We start from the raw sequence: 15225 nt of genomic DNA on the forward strand, positions 1-15225 counted from the left end.
GACGTTGCGGGAGCCGGGTCTGTAGGAGAGGGTGAAATTGAACCTAGTGAAGAAGAGGGCCCATTGTGCCTGTCGAGAATTGAGTCTCTTTGTGGTTCGAATGTACTCCAGGTTCTTGTGGTCCGTCCACACCAGAAAGGGCTGCTTGGTTCCCTCCAGCCAGTGCCGCCACTCCTCCAGGGCCAGTTTAACAGCAAGGAGTTTCCAGGGCCAGTTTAACAGCAAGGAGTTCCCGGTTACCAATGTCATAATTTCTCTCGGCTGGGGAAAGACGCAGAGAGAAAAAGGCACATGGGTGGGTCTTCTGGTCACTGGCTGCTCGCTGGGACAGCACAGCCCCTACACCCATGTCAGATGCATCCACCTCTACGATGAACTGCCGTTCGGCATCAGGAACTTGGAGGATGGGTGCAGAACTGAAGCGGTCCCTCAGGGTCTGAAAGGCTGTATCTGCAGAATGGGACCATCGGAAGGAAGTCTTGGAGGATGTCAGGGCTGTGAGAGGGGCAGCGATGGAGCTATAGTTCCGGATGAAGCGCCTGTAAAAATTGGCAAAGCCCAGGAACTGCTGCAGCTTCTTATGGGTTTCAGGGACTGGCCAGCACCTAACTGCGTCCACTTTGGCAGGATCCATCTCCAGGTGACCTTGAGTCACAATGTAACCCAGGAATGAACAGTCTGTGAGTGAAATTCACACTTTTCAGCCTTCACGAAAAGGGAGTTCTCCAGCAAGCGTTGGAGGACCGTCTTCACATGGTGGATATGTTCTTCGCGGGATTTAGAAAAAATGAAGATGTCGTCCAAATAGACGAAAACATATTTGTCGATCATGTCTCTGAGGAGGTCGTTGACCAAGGCCTGGAAGATTGTCGGGGCATTGGTGAGGCCGAATGGCTTCACCAAATAGTCAAAATGTCTGGTGGCCGTGTTAAAAGCAGTCTTCCATTCATCCCCCTCTCGGATGCGGACAAGGTGGTAGGCATTACGAAGGTCGAGCTTGGTGAAGATCATGGTTCCATGAAGTAACTCAAAGGCTGAGGAGATGAAGGGAAGAGGGTACCGGTTCTTTATAGTGATGTCATTAAGTCCCCTGTAATCAATGCAGGGGTGCAGGACCTCGTCCTTCTTCTCGACAAAGAAAAATCCTGCCCCAGCAGGAGACGACGAGGGTCGGATAATACCGGCAGCCAGGGAGTCATTGATGTAAGACTCCATGAACTCCCGTTCAGGACCAGACAGGGAGTACAGACGCCCCTTGGGAGGTGAAGTGCCAGGCATCAGGTCAATGGAACAGTCATAAGGCCGATGAGGGGGCAATGAAGTCGCCTTAGTTTTACTGAACACCTCCCGGAAGTCATGGTACTCGGCAGGAACTCTGGACAAGTCAGGGCAGGAACTGGAGCGAGGATGCCCCCTGTGGCCCAGTCGATGTGGGGGCTGTGTCGACGTAACCAAGGGTAGCCTAAGATCAGTGGAATGTTGGAAGATGACAGGAGGTGAAACTGGATGGTCTCATGGTGGTTACCGGAAAGTAGCATGTGGACAGGAGAAGTCTGGTGAGTGACAGTCTCCAGAAGATGGCCATCAAGGGCTTTGGCAGGAATTGGGGTGTCAAGTGGAATCTTCTTAAGTCCGAGTTGTATAGCTAAGCTCTCAGCCATAATGTTGGCATCTGCACCAGAGTCTATAAAAGTGGGCAGGGTGTGTGCACCACCAGGAAGGAGGAGCTTGACTTGGAAGAGCGGGCGCAAGCTTGAGGAGGAAGACTTTGCTGCCGTGTGACTCACCAGGACTTCCTCACTCACTGGTGAGCCCTGTCTTTTAACGGGCAGCGGGAGATAAAATGTCCAGCTTGTCCACAGTACATACACAGATTCCCCTTACGGCGGCGCTCTCGCTCTTCGGGTGTAAGCTTGGTGCGGCCCACCCCATGGGCTCAGACTCTACGCCAATATCCATAGCGGGTAAAGAGGAACCGGAAGCAGATGAGTAACCTGGCCAGCGGGCTGGGTCGAGATGACCAGGAGTGTTCTGTCTCCTCTCCCTTCTCCGGGCCTGTATGCGGAGGTCCAGCCGAACAGTAAGTTCAATGAGACTGTCCAGTGTGGAAGGTAGAGGATAGGAAACCAGTTCATCTTTGATGTAGTCTGCCAAACCATGCAGAAAAGCATCACGCAGAGCCGCAGTGTTCCAGTCGCTTCGATGGGCCCTGGTCCGGAAGTCGATGGAGAAGTCAGCCACTGACTGGTTCCCTTGGCGCAGGGAGAGCAGATCACGGGCGGCATCAGATCCAGAGAAGGCCTGGAATGATGCACAAGCGGAAGTCCGCCTCTCCCACTCTGCTGTTCCCCAGAGGAGGGCTCTGCCGGTCAGGTTGCTAATTACATATGCCACCCTGGCATCCTCGGTGGCGAACGTATATGGCTGCAGGCCGAAGAGTAAGGAGCAGGAGGTCAGGAATGAACCGCAGAGTTCAGGGTTTCCATCATATCGCTCAGGGGTTCCCACTCTGGGCTCGGAGATCATTCTGGGCTGTGGCAGAGCTGGAGCAGGGGTCTCCAGTGTGGGGACTGGAACTGCAGGAGGGCGAGTGGACATCAGCTGTTGCAACTGGGCAGAGAGGGCTGCAAAGGCATTGGTGTTGGCCTCTGTAGCTCGTCTGACGTATGCATCAGCCTCCTCCATTCTCTGCTGCTGTTGCATGAGCGCATGTTCAATCCTCTCAAACCGATCCTGTGGTGAGGTTGGTCCTGCTGGGTCCATGTCTGGCCAGATTGTACTGTAACGGGTGGTGTATGGACCCAATTGCAGTACAAAGGAGTCAGAAGACAGTGGTAAAAAGTTCAAGGCTTTACTGAAACTCTGGCAGACAGACAAACGGTTTAGAAACCGGCAAACAGGAATCAGGAGAGGAGAGGCAAAATTCTTGGTCAGGGACAGAAGGCTGGGTCGAATTACCAGGAGGCAGACGAAGCAGGGAATCAGGGACAGGCGAGGTCGGTACCGGTAAAGCTGGCAGGAGAACGCTGGAAAGACTTGCATGGCAAAGAACAATCTGGCAAAGGATAGAGTGTGGAGCTGGTGACTATATGCTGGGCTGATTGCATGTGATGAGAGGCAGCTGTGTGCACAGGTGAGTGGAGTTAACTGATGAGGTGTGTGTGACTGACAGGCTGAGAGGGGCAGAAGCAGGATCAATGGAAAATTACTGATGGTTGGATGACTAAACTGTGACAGTTTTTATTGTGACTTTTATTTTTGACTTTTAGACTTTTAATTGGGTTTTATTCTTATTACCAATGCTATCATGTGTACCTTGTCTTTTGTGTGCTCCTGCTGCAACACTAATTTCCCTTCATGGGACAGTAAAGACAAATTGAACTGAATTTAATTAAATTCTTCCTTTGGACTTCTACACTTCTACACTATCAAAACAGTAATTGGTAATGCTATCTCTATACATAGGCAGTGTTAATCCAGACTGCTTCCACAAAGGTGTAACAAGCTATCAAAAACTTTCAGATCAGGAGCGGCCATCTAGTTCTTCAAGGATTACTTAAAGAGTTCTATCTTCCAAGAACACCTAATCTAACACTTAAACATACCTAAGATAAATTTGATTTGAATATATTTAACATCTCTGCTTGTTATCTGTCCTTCTAGGTTTAGTAATCAATACAAATGCCAAGCCTTTTCTTAGTATGCTTGTTGTTCCTTCATTGTAAATTGCTTTGGATACAAGATTATCCTTTATAAGTAAATGTCAATGTAGCTTATTCAAGTTTGTCCTGCATATTACTGCACATGTCATACGAATATTTATATGGATCATTTGCACAAAATTTAAAAAAAGATTCAGAGGCATATTATAGAGGCTTATATAAATATATATAGACTTTTGTTATACCTGAGAGTATTAGATTTACTGTTTAGATTGTAAAAGTGGTAAAAGTTAAAATCATCTATCACACAGCCCTTCAGAGACATGTCTTTGAAGAAGAACAAAACTCAAATCTCAACATCATCAAGTAAATCAGGGATTACATTTCGAGAAAAAGAAAGTTGTGGAAGAACTCAAGGTGACGAAAAGAAAGGGTGAGCTACTTAATATTGTCTACTATTATCCCAATCAACAGGCAGTTACAAAGGACATCAAAGCCCTCTTCAATGGTGAGAAGTGGGCTTCAAAGCAGGCAACAAGGAAGAGGTGTGGACATGATAGGGGACACTCAAGATGAAGAACGGGAAGGAAAAAGACAAGTTACAAGAGGAAGCCTGGAGCGGCCTGAGGACTACAACTGCTTTCAGACCATACCAGACTGAATTAATTTCAGTTTTATTTATAGTGCCAAATCACAGCAAATGTCATCTCAAGCCACAATAGCAGAGCAGTTGTGGGCAGTTGTGGGCAGTGTTGACAGGGCCAATTAATTTATTTTGTTTTTTGCATCATGGACCAGTTCCAAGTCATGGTCAATCCCCCTTTGGATACGGTTCAGTTCGCCTACCAGCCCAGACTTGGGGTTGAGGATGCAATCATCCCGTTGAACTGCATCTACGCCTACCTGGACCAGCTAGCGAGCGCTGCAAGGGTCATGTTTTTTATTTCTCAAGTGCATTCAATACAATCAGGCCGGATCTTCTAAATGAGAAGCTGACAGCGATTCAGGTGGAGGGTCCCCTTGTGTTCTGGACTGTTGATTACCTCTAGTCAGACCACATCATGTGCAACTCACTCAGTGGGTCTACATGATGAGATTGATTTGATTATAGCTATTGCTGATTTATGCTCCTTATTTGAGCAAGGATAATTATCATAGGATATATGGCGGTGAATAAATATAATCATTGGCACAAAGCATGTCATACCTCGGTGCAATAGGTGGCACTGTACCCATTTCAACTATCGCTAACAAAACCACTTCCAGTTCACCACGAACAACAGCAACAACAGACTCAGGTAATCGAGAAAGATGGCAAACAAAGAGCAAGATGAAGCTACGTCCCTCTACATTTAGTTTGTGATGAGCATGGTTATGGCACAAACGCAATGCACAACGGTGCATTCTCCATCACGTTGTTTATTTCTTTCCGACGGCTGCGACAACAACAGTAATATCTTTCTCTTCGACTACCGGGTGACGACCCCGGGAAAAGGTCTCGAGCATGCGCAGAACACAAAGTTCAATTCACCATGTGCTTCACCGTCTAAAAGCATGTTTATTGTGACTATCAACCGAGTTATCTCAGGGTCTTAATCCGACTTGCGAGTAACCCGATCTGGTCCAATTTTTTGTCAGACTAAGGTGTATACATGAACTTAATAACCCAGTCTTATTCTAATTTAGCCAGTAATCCGATTTTTACAGGCCATGTAACCCCACTGACTGTGTCAGACAGAATAATCAGCAATACAGGAGCCCCACCGGGGACTCTCTCCTTTCCTCTTCATCCTTTACACCACAGACTCCAACGACAGCTTTTCTGATTACTCTGCTCTAGTTGAATATATCAGTGATGATGATGAGGTTGAATACAGGACTTTGGTGGACAACTTTGTAACTTGATGTGAACAGAACCATCAGTGGCTTAACGTGACAAAGACTAAGGAACTAAGGAACAAGGTCTACTGTTTCCATCCGGGGGGTCAATGTGGACCTTGCTGATGATTACAGATATCTGAATATCTGAAAATGTTATCTTTAGAGCCTTGAAGACCTTTTAACGCGCTGTATGATTGCACTTGCTTGTATAAGGACAAAGTACCTTGTGGTTGCGTCCATGCTTGTCCAGAAGAGATATAATGGATTTGATGTGTCCTTCTTTGATTATGTTTAGAGCCTCAGGACTTTCCACCAGCACACAGTGAAGCACCTCCAATATACCTAGACATAAAGAATAAGAAAACAAAAATGACATGAGAGCAAGAATTATTAAGACTGGAAGCAGATTCTAAGTAGCTGGATTAGGAGATGGGGTGTGTCAATTATGGCAATTGGTGAGTGACCCTGGGGACGTGTAACACTTTGCAGTGCAGTGCAGTTTTTCAGTGATTTTACCAAATTGAAAAAAAGAGATGAAAAATTGCCATGAAATTTTTATTTTTCCTGATTATTCTATCAATGGATAATTGTCATTCTGTTTAATTTCTAATTGGCCACATTTGAGTAATTTCTTTGGAGACTGACTTTCACAAAAGTCTGAGCTCCCTCGACTTTTCAACTTCTTTTTTCCGTGATCTCCGTGAGTTCCGGAATTGTTTCACTGCATGTTTAACCTGTATTTTGATGTTGGCTAAATAAATGCACCCTTCTTGCAAATTTCTGTCTACAGAAGATTATTGTGAGACAGTTTAACTTACAGAAATAAATTATTCCTTAAAATGTAGGAAAAGTTGTCTTCTTTCAGCCAATGTAACTACTAAAGAGCTCACATTTACAGAATTTCAGCTACAATTTCAGTCACAACTTCAGCCAGGCTTAGGTTTTTTTTTTGTCCCTCTCCTGTTTTGCCACACTAACTCTCATGTCATTTCAGACCTGGCCACTTCCTCCTACTCTGCATCACTTCCTGAGTTCATTCACCTGGCCTGCCCGGCCTCCATACTCACCTGCTCCTCATCAGCTATCAGCCCCTCAGCATGTATACCGGTCCATTTCCCTAAGTTCTTTGCCAGATTATCTAGTGTGTTTTCCTAGCTATCCAGCGTCCTGTTATCCTGATTCTGATCTTTCTTGTTTGTGTTTTGACCTGCCTTTTTGGATTACAGACCTTCCCTTTGCCTGCTCCCAATGGATTTATTTGCCACGCTATTACTACTTGGTTTGACCTCTGCTGGTTATTAAACCTCTGTTCCTTCACTTGAACTGTTCCCTGTGTCATGCTATTGGGTTCTTACCTGCCGTTTTGTGCCTCCTGACACTATGAGCCTTGAAGCGAGAGCAACCTTTCAAATTATCTCACACTCTCCAATGGAGAGTTTGGTATGACACCAGGTTCTTGCTGCCATTTAAAAATATTTCCCTCCATTGAAATAAAAACTACTTTGCCACGTTTCTCTAACCCTTCTGGTTCTTACGGTCTTAAAATTATTTTCCTCACTCTTACAGTTTTCTCACAGGAGGTCATAGTACCCCTTCAGCCATTTCTGCTGGTAATACTGGGAGGGAGTTTGTTAAGCCGCAGCTGCTTACACACATTCATATCACTGTGATGACATCTCTCTTCCGCTATTACACTGCAGCCATTTTAATTATTACTCACTTGACTTCTGCAAATTTTTTTTCACTATTTTCGGCTTTTTTTTAGTATGGTCAGCTATCCCCATTCAGCTCATCAGCATCACTTTTTTGCAGGAACAGCTTTTTCTAGTTTCTATTCATCTTGTCTCTTGATTCTATATTAACCACTCCCTTGGCAACCTTTAGTTAGTTAAGACTTTTATTGTCATGTAGAGATACATGAAATTATTCCTCCGCATTTAACCCATCCAGGTTGGCACCTGTTGAACACACACATGCACATGCACAGGGTACCAAACTCATAGGGACAGATGCCATATTCACTGGAGCGGTGGGCAGCCACTCACAGCGCCTGGGAACAGCGCCAATCAACATCATAGAGAACCTCTAATGGTAAACATAAACTCTCTGTTGGTTAAAAAAGTTAAGAAATCACTGAATTGTCAAGGGAGAACGGTTAAACTTAAATGGTAATAAATAAATCAATAAACAAAAATAAATAAATCAATAAATAGTAAAACTTTATACTTAAAAGTTCTAATAAACTTCAACAGAAGAACAATAGAAAGCATCCTAACAACAAAAACAAACCAAAGTGCCATTGGATTTGAAGTACTCAAGTCCCCAGCAGCAAGTTATCATTATTGCTTTAAACATCATCTGTATTATGTACCAAACATTAGGGAGATGAAAAACTCTAAAGGATTAGACTAAATCAACCTAGCCACAGTCTGGTTCACCCTGCTTTATTTTATTTATTTATTTATTTTATTTTCACCAACATTTTGTTTTTTGAGTATTGTAAAAAGAACCTACCTCTTAAATTTAACAGAAAAATCACTGGTTGAATGAAAACAATTAAATTAATGTTCAATTTTCACTACATGCCCATTTAATGAGATCATTGCAATTCACAATGTACTGTATGTTTTCGTTTTTATGTTGATTATACACAGGCATCTTTTTCCCTTTAACTATTGCCTAACAAATCTGGATCTGCATCCCAAAAAATGCTTTAATAATTTGAAGCACCGCATAACTATCCATAGAAGACATGAATAAATACAAGTATCTATGTGTATGTAGATATGTGTACTTTATGTGTATATGTATGTATGTTTGTGTGAGTGTGTACAAACACATATAGATAGGCATGTGTGTATATATTTATGTATTTATCATGATTATTCAATCTTCTAATTCAAGGTTTGAATGAAAGTATAACATAATTGATGTTTTCACAAAGATAAGCTGACTTACCTGAAGAGGCCTCCAGCTGCTCCAGTCTACTTATCAGCCAGTCCAATGAACCAGAAAACTGAGCACAGTTTTTCCTGTTTCCTCTGATAAGTGCAGCTGGGAGTAGTCAAGGGAGAAGACACGTGCCATCAATGGGTGCCATTGGTGTGTAATCAATGGTAGACAGGAACACTAACAAAAATTCTCCTTACTATTATCACATCTGTGTGCATAGCTGTCCTCTGGTTGCATCACTTTTTATAAACTCACTGTTTCCTTGTTTGTGTGTGTGTGTGTGTGTGTGTTTTTACCCAGTAGTTGATATAGAGAGTTGAGAATAGAGCTCCAGGCCTCTGCATCTTCCCTTCCAACTACCTCGGCAAAATGTGCTGCACTGCTATACACATGAAGACGATCAATACACTCCAGTACCAGGGTGATCATCCCCTACAGACACAGATGTGGTTGAATTAACTCCTTTATACTAGGATAGAATAGATCTTTATTTGTCATGTGTGTAAATACACTAAGTACAATAGAACAAAATTAAAGGTACATTTCTGGTGCCAAGGAAGTAGAAACATCAAAGATAAAGTTGTTTTTAAATGTTTAAATAAACAAGATGAAATTGGTATATAGATAATTAGTAGCTTATAAGAAAACACAGGCACTCAAATAACTTTAAATTACATTGCACAGTCATTATAAAAGAATGTTCAAGTTTAATTTTTGTAGTGTATTGATGGCACAGACATAAAAAGTATTCTTTATTCAGTATGTTTTTTCTTTTAGTGATCTAAAACCTCTGCTGAAAGGTAGCAGTTCAAAAAAATTATTTCTGGAGTGAGATGGATCCCTGACAATGTTCTGTGCTTTCTTTATTATTTGGGTGTTAAACAGATCCTCCATGGAGGGGGGAGGATAACTGATGATTTTTCTGCTGTAGTGACAACCCCCTGGTGCACCTCTCTGTTTCCAGTTGGAGTATTAAGTTTAGAGCCTCAGGATTAATTAAGTCAGTACGGTCTCTATGGAGCAGTAGTAGAAGGACACCAACAATTTCTATGGGAGATTATTCTACTGCAGCACCCGCAGGAAGTGCAGTCTTTGCTGTGCCTTCTTCCCGACTGAAGTGGTGTTGACACTCCAGGTCAGGTCATCCTGGATGTTAACCCCCAGAAACCAGTATTCTGACAACCTCTATATACTATTCCCTCTGAGAAACATTGGCTAAATGTTCAATTTCTTCCTCCTGAAGTCATAGATAAGCTCCTTAGTCTTGATGGTATTCATGACCAGGTTATTCATTGTGCACCATACACTCCACCTCAACCCGGTAGGCAGACTCCTTCTTTAGGCAGTGGGGCCTACCCACATTATTTCAGTAAGGAAGTCTTTTATCCAAAGACAAATGGGATGGGATACTCCCAGGTTTAACAGTTTGAACACCAGTGTGATGGGGAGGATGATGTTAAATGCAGAGCTGGAGTCCACAGAGAGCAGCCGCACGTAGCTTCCCTGTTGCTCCAGGTGGAACGAGGTGAAGTGGAGAGCTGTGACAACTGCATCCTCTGTGGACCAATTTGCTCCGTATGCAAACTAGAGGGGATCAAACGTGATGTTGGGCCTGACAAGTTTCTCAAAGCACGTCATGGTGACTGGTGGTCATCAAAAGTGCTGACAGTGTTCTTATTTGGGGGTGAGACGATTGTGGAGGATTTCAGGCAGGGTGAGATACAGCTTGGGATAAGGACTGGTTAAATATCCCAGACAGCTGGTCTGCACAGACTTGCAGTGCCCAATCTGAGATGCCGTAAGGTCCTGTAGCTTTCCACTTGTTCACCGCCTTTAGTGTATGCCTCATGTCATGCTCGTCCACCGTGAGGGTGTGACGCTGTGGGCTGGTGGTTATCGTGTGATTGCTTCCGGTGGCTCCAACAGAAGTTGATCAGCTCATTAGGCAATGAAACTTTGCTATCAACGGCCAAGAGGCCACTGTGTCATTGGTGATATGCTGGATCCCTGCTTCACAAGTCTGGAGTCATTGCTCTGAAAGTAGGCCTCCGTCTGTACACAGCTTCGGCATTACTGATGCCTCTCTTCAGATTGTCTCGGGCAGCCCTGTATTATGCCTCGTCACCAGACCTGAAGGCAATGTCCGTCACTCTGAGCGGGTGTTGCACTTCTTTAGTCATCCAGGGCTTGTGTTAGGACAAACCCGAAAGCAATTACCCACTGTGACAGCGTCTGTACAAAAGTTGTCCAGGACAGCTGTTGTGTAGTGCTGAAGGTCCTGATGTTTGAGCACATCCCAGTTTGTAGATGCAAAGCTGTCCTGCAGCTGTTCAGAGGCACCTTCAAGCCAGAATACTGTAGGATTCTGATAGTTTTTTTTCCCACAATGACAGCAATACTGTAGAAAATCTCAATCATATCTCTGGCTAAAATGAAGATCATACATCAAATATCTTTTTTCAACTCATTATTAATATGTTTTATCTTTATTTGTTAAGTTAAATTTAGCTGTTGATAGACAGATAGACAGAACATCCATGCCTGCAATAAAATGTTAATGATATCTCAAGATCAGAATATGTTCATTTTGAAATTATTTCTAGAGAAAAGTGCTTTTTCTACATTTTAGTCAAAACTAGTTACATCATAATTTGAAAGTGTAATTTTATATTTTAGAAAAATGTTTCATACCCTCTACAACCATGTGGTGATAACAAGGGCATTACACTATAATCCAGAAAAACCTGCCAAATTTTCTGAAAAGTATTGTATATTTTTCTTTTACTTCTAGCTACCTTTTCAATAAGTTATTCATGTCATATTTACATATAACCAAGGGAGAAGGAGAGTCAGATTTCCAGGGCCAAGCCATGCATTTTCAAGGAACGCTTAGAGATTTGGTCAGAACCTTGTTAATTTCATGAATATTTCACAATGAACAAAGCCCCTGTGTGTTAAGGAAGGGTAATACCAGTCATTTTGCTTTTGGTTGTTGCAGAGGTAATACCAAAATGACTTAATCTTTATGCAAGTCAAGGTACAGTGTAGAAAAAAAAAGATGCAGGTGTAAAGTGCATTAATAGTGGCAGATAAGCTTTTTTTACATAACTATAACCAGACCTGTTACCCAAAAGTGACTTTCAAATCTGATTCCCATCTCTCTCTGGATTTATACAAATATGGCTTGGGGCCCAAACTTAACAAACAGCAGTGTGTGCATTTAAAAAGAAAAAAAGACACCTCTGTACTTTCTTGGGTACAAAAAGGTTGGGTAAATCATATTTATCAGTGATTTAAAAAGATCACTGATATCTATAGATTCTTATTGTTTATAGTCAAGAGTATGTGTTTGTTTTGATTTTTTGATAATAGTCTAACTTTCCAACTAAGACATGCATGGGTCTCCTGCCAATTTGAATTTTTTTCTTATCAGATTTAGAAGGTGTTCTACAATTCAGTTTAAGGACACAAAACACTTCTCACAAACTTATTTACTAAATAACCTTCACTAAATAGCTAGAGAGATGCTGATAGATCTCTGAAGTCACATGTTTGATGACATCAAATGCATTGCCCAAATAGTGAATGAAAATGTTAGGTTTTGTGGGTTTTGTTATGGCCATGGGGTTTTACTTAATAGGTTTTAATATTCTAGTGTATTCTTTGTCCTTTAGTCTCTTGGTTTCCCATGTTATCATCACTGTTCTATGCTCCGCCTCAGTTTTCCTTAGTGCCATGGTTTAATTTCTGTTCTTTTGGTTTTCGTTCAGTTCTAGTTTGAGTTCTGCCGTTCTTTTTGAGCATTACTCTTTGTGTATTATGCATTAGTCTCTGAGTTAGATTATGTTGTATTCTTGTTTTTGTCATAAGAGTTTGTGTTCCTGTTTTGTTTCACAAGTCCCTAGATTAGTGTTATCATGTGTTTAACTCTTACTTTACTTACTTTCAGGCCTTGGTTTAGTTTGAGTTACTTTATTCTTGTCATTACTCCTAGATGTCCTCATTTGTCTTGGTCTTGTCCCTTGGTCTCTAGTAACACCCGTCTCCCTCTGCCACCTCATTCACCTGTTGTCACTTTACTGAACAACCCTACCAGCATTTATATCTTCAGTCATTTACCAGTTAGTTGTGGTATCTTAACCCATGGTCTTCCAATTCTCCATCTTTTTTGTGATTTTTGTTAATTTGAAGTTGAGGGTTTTGTTTATTTTGGATTACCTGTTCCACAATGCCCTTGCTTTGTTTAATAAAGAACTTTTTGCTTCATCATTAGTTTATCTCCAGCTTGTCTACATTTGGGTCCAACTTCATCTTTTCCACCATGGATCACAAGAGTAAGCGCTGGCCAGGATCCAGGACTCAGGAGATTTGCTTTCCCCAGAGGATTTTTTAAAGTTACACATAGCCATTAAAGCCATTATTGTTTGTTTGGTTAAACTCTTGGGACCGTGTGCTAGATTGAGGGTAGCAGAGCGGTACTGGATGAGCTGCATGCAAGGTTTTGGCTTCTCTTGTCTCTTGGTGTAGCAGACCTTCTGGAAGAAGCTAAGGCTGAGGAAAGCACACCTTTAGCTGACACTTTCACCCTTATGCCTGGCTATGCAGTCTCTTCATGGCCTGGCTCTTCAGTCTCCTTGCAATTCCACTGTGACATCTCTCAGTTCAAAACAACTTCATCTTGCCACCTTCTCTCTGCCTCAGTTTTCACCAGTGCCAGTCTCTGCCCAAGTCCAAGCCACTGGGGTCCACACTAGTTCAAGCTCAGGGCTTGGCAGACGACATGCAAGAACCAGGGCCGGAGCTCTACCTGCTGGTTTCCAGGTTTGCAGATGCCCTTGTCAGAGAGGGGGCTCTAAAAAATTATGTCTCCCTACTGACAGGCCTCCTGGTACATTCCTGCTTCACCTTTTGTCTTGTTGCATTTTTGTTCAAATCTCACAAACAACTGCTTTATACAGACTAATCAGTGACAAAGAGAACACAAGCTGGATTTGAAGTAACAAGTCATCTCTATCGTAGCTTCAGTACCAGAAATACAATTTTTTGCCACCTTCGGTTTCAGGCACCATCTTCTAAATATTGCAACCAGTGCCTTACAGAAAGAGAGTTATGACATGCTTTGACCTAAAAAGTTATAGCACTGTCAGTTAGTTTGAATGGGTTCTGACGGGACGCAGCTTTTCCCTGCAATTTTCGGTAAATTATTGACCAATAATTGCATTGATTACTACACTGATCTACATAAATTGTTTTATGACTTGGAAGAAAATATGTGGCTGTAGATGTTTTGATGAATGACCCGGGATGAATTCTTCTTTACTGTAGAAAACACATTTATCCTATATTTGATTTTTTGTTATTTTCTGTAACTCTGTTTATTGTGCTTCTAAACAGAAAGCTATTGTAAAATGTTAATTAATTGACTAAAATATCAATCTTAATAAAACTTTTTTCTGGTTAAAACCATATGTCTGAAAAATATGCTTATTATCAATATATAAATGTCACGGCCAGAGAGGCCATTATATATATCAAAACTTCTCAAGGAGAAGTTTGGAGACAAAGAGAAAGCAAATAGAGGATTGTATATATGTGTGTGTGTTACCAAATAAAAGGCAGGGGGAGACAACCACGTGGTGGAGAACTCTTGCGAAGCTGCAGGGAGAAGGTTTGTGTGTTGTTCTCCCCTTGCAAGTAAAATACTGAGGCCTCTGAGGATTTTCTTGGTTTCATGCCGTTGTCTGTGTGTGAATTTTTATAACACCATATTAGATGACCAACTAAGTGTGTGTCAGTTTGCAAAAATAAACAGATTTCAACCTAACATTTTATTATACAATGTCATAATGGAAAATGGAGAACAATAATAAATAATTATATTATATATAAGTATTTTCATCATTTGTCATGTTGGGTAGTTAAATCTGCAACATTGAACTATATTCGATTAAATAAAATGGTTTGGACATTGTAGAAATGTGCTGAAGTCCGAATGAGGGTTGATCCTTGGCAGCATGACAGGAGATCCCTTTGGGACCACCACTTGGAAACACCACATCTGCTGACCTCCCCGACAACAACAATAAATAATCAATTCATTATCACAGGTGAAAAGTCATACTGAAAAAAAAGGTAGCAATATGTGCTTTGAAGTAATTAACTCATGCAATCAGAAGAAAATAAAGTAAATTTTTTTTTACATTCAGGGTGAAATTAACGAGTTATTCTGATAAAAATCAAAACACCGAGATTGCTCTGGAAAGTTCTGTAGGTGTTCACTGAATTGTCAGAGAAATCCGGTTCTCGTGTCTTTATATCTGGTTTCCAAGCAGTCAGACTTTCTTGTAATCTAGTTTTCATCAGTTCCTAAGGCTTTCTGAAGCTCTTTTATTTGTGGACATTGGCTGCTTTTTTACAAATTTTCAGTCCAGTCCTTGTACCGCACCATTTCTTTTTTTTTTTTAAGAGGAATAGAATATTTCTTTGTTAAGTCACTTATCACTGACCTATGAATCATTCAAGCATGAAAAGACTCCAAACTCAAGGGATGAATCAGTATCATAACTACACACAACAGACCGCGAAGCAAATTAAATTTATAAAGAAATGAGGGGTGGCTCACTTTTGCTTTATCAGTAAACACAAGACAGATTACTTTAAATAATTATTTTATCACAGATTTAGTGTTCAATATTGAAGGTGGACCAAGACAAACGTTTATAGTCTAATT

General features: G+C 41.7%; 1 protein-coding gene across 8 annotated transcripts in view; it reads right to left on the minus strand.

The window, feature by feature from the left end:
• The window catches only part of ryr2a (ryanodine receptor 2a (cardiac)), a 388615-nt gene that overhangs the window by 271196 nt on the left and 102194 nt on the right, over window positions 1-15225 (minus strand). For all 8 annotated transcript variants that reach the window (XM_072372753.1, XM_072372750.1, XM_072372751.1 and 5 more), the window contains exons 14-16: window positions 8792-8927; window positions 8502-8597; window positions 5767-5885 (exon numbers count right to left, since the gene is read on the minus strand). In XM_072372753.1, coding sequence (XP_072228854.1) covers window positions 5767-5885; window positions 8502-8597; window positions 8792-8927 — 351 coding nt within the window. The remainder of the gene's footprint in view (window positions 1-5766; window positions 5886-8501; window positions 8598-8791; window positions 8928-15225) is intronic.

The sequence above is a fragment of the Leuresthes tenuis genome, unplaced genomic scaffold (genome assembly GCF_036924035.1).
Source record: "Leuresthes tenuis unplaced genomic scaffold, fLeuTen1.0.hap1 SCAF_20, whole genome shotgun sequence".
NCBI lineage: Eukaryota > Metazoa > Chordata > Actinopteri > Atheriniformes > Atherinopsidae > Leuresthes > Leuresthes tenuis.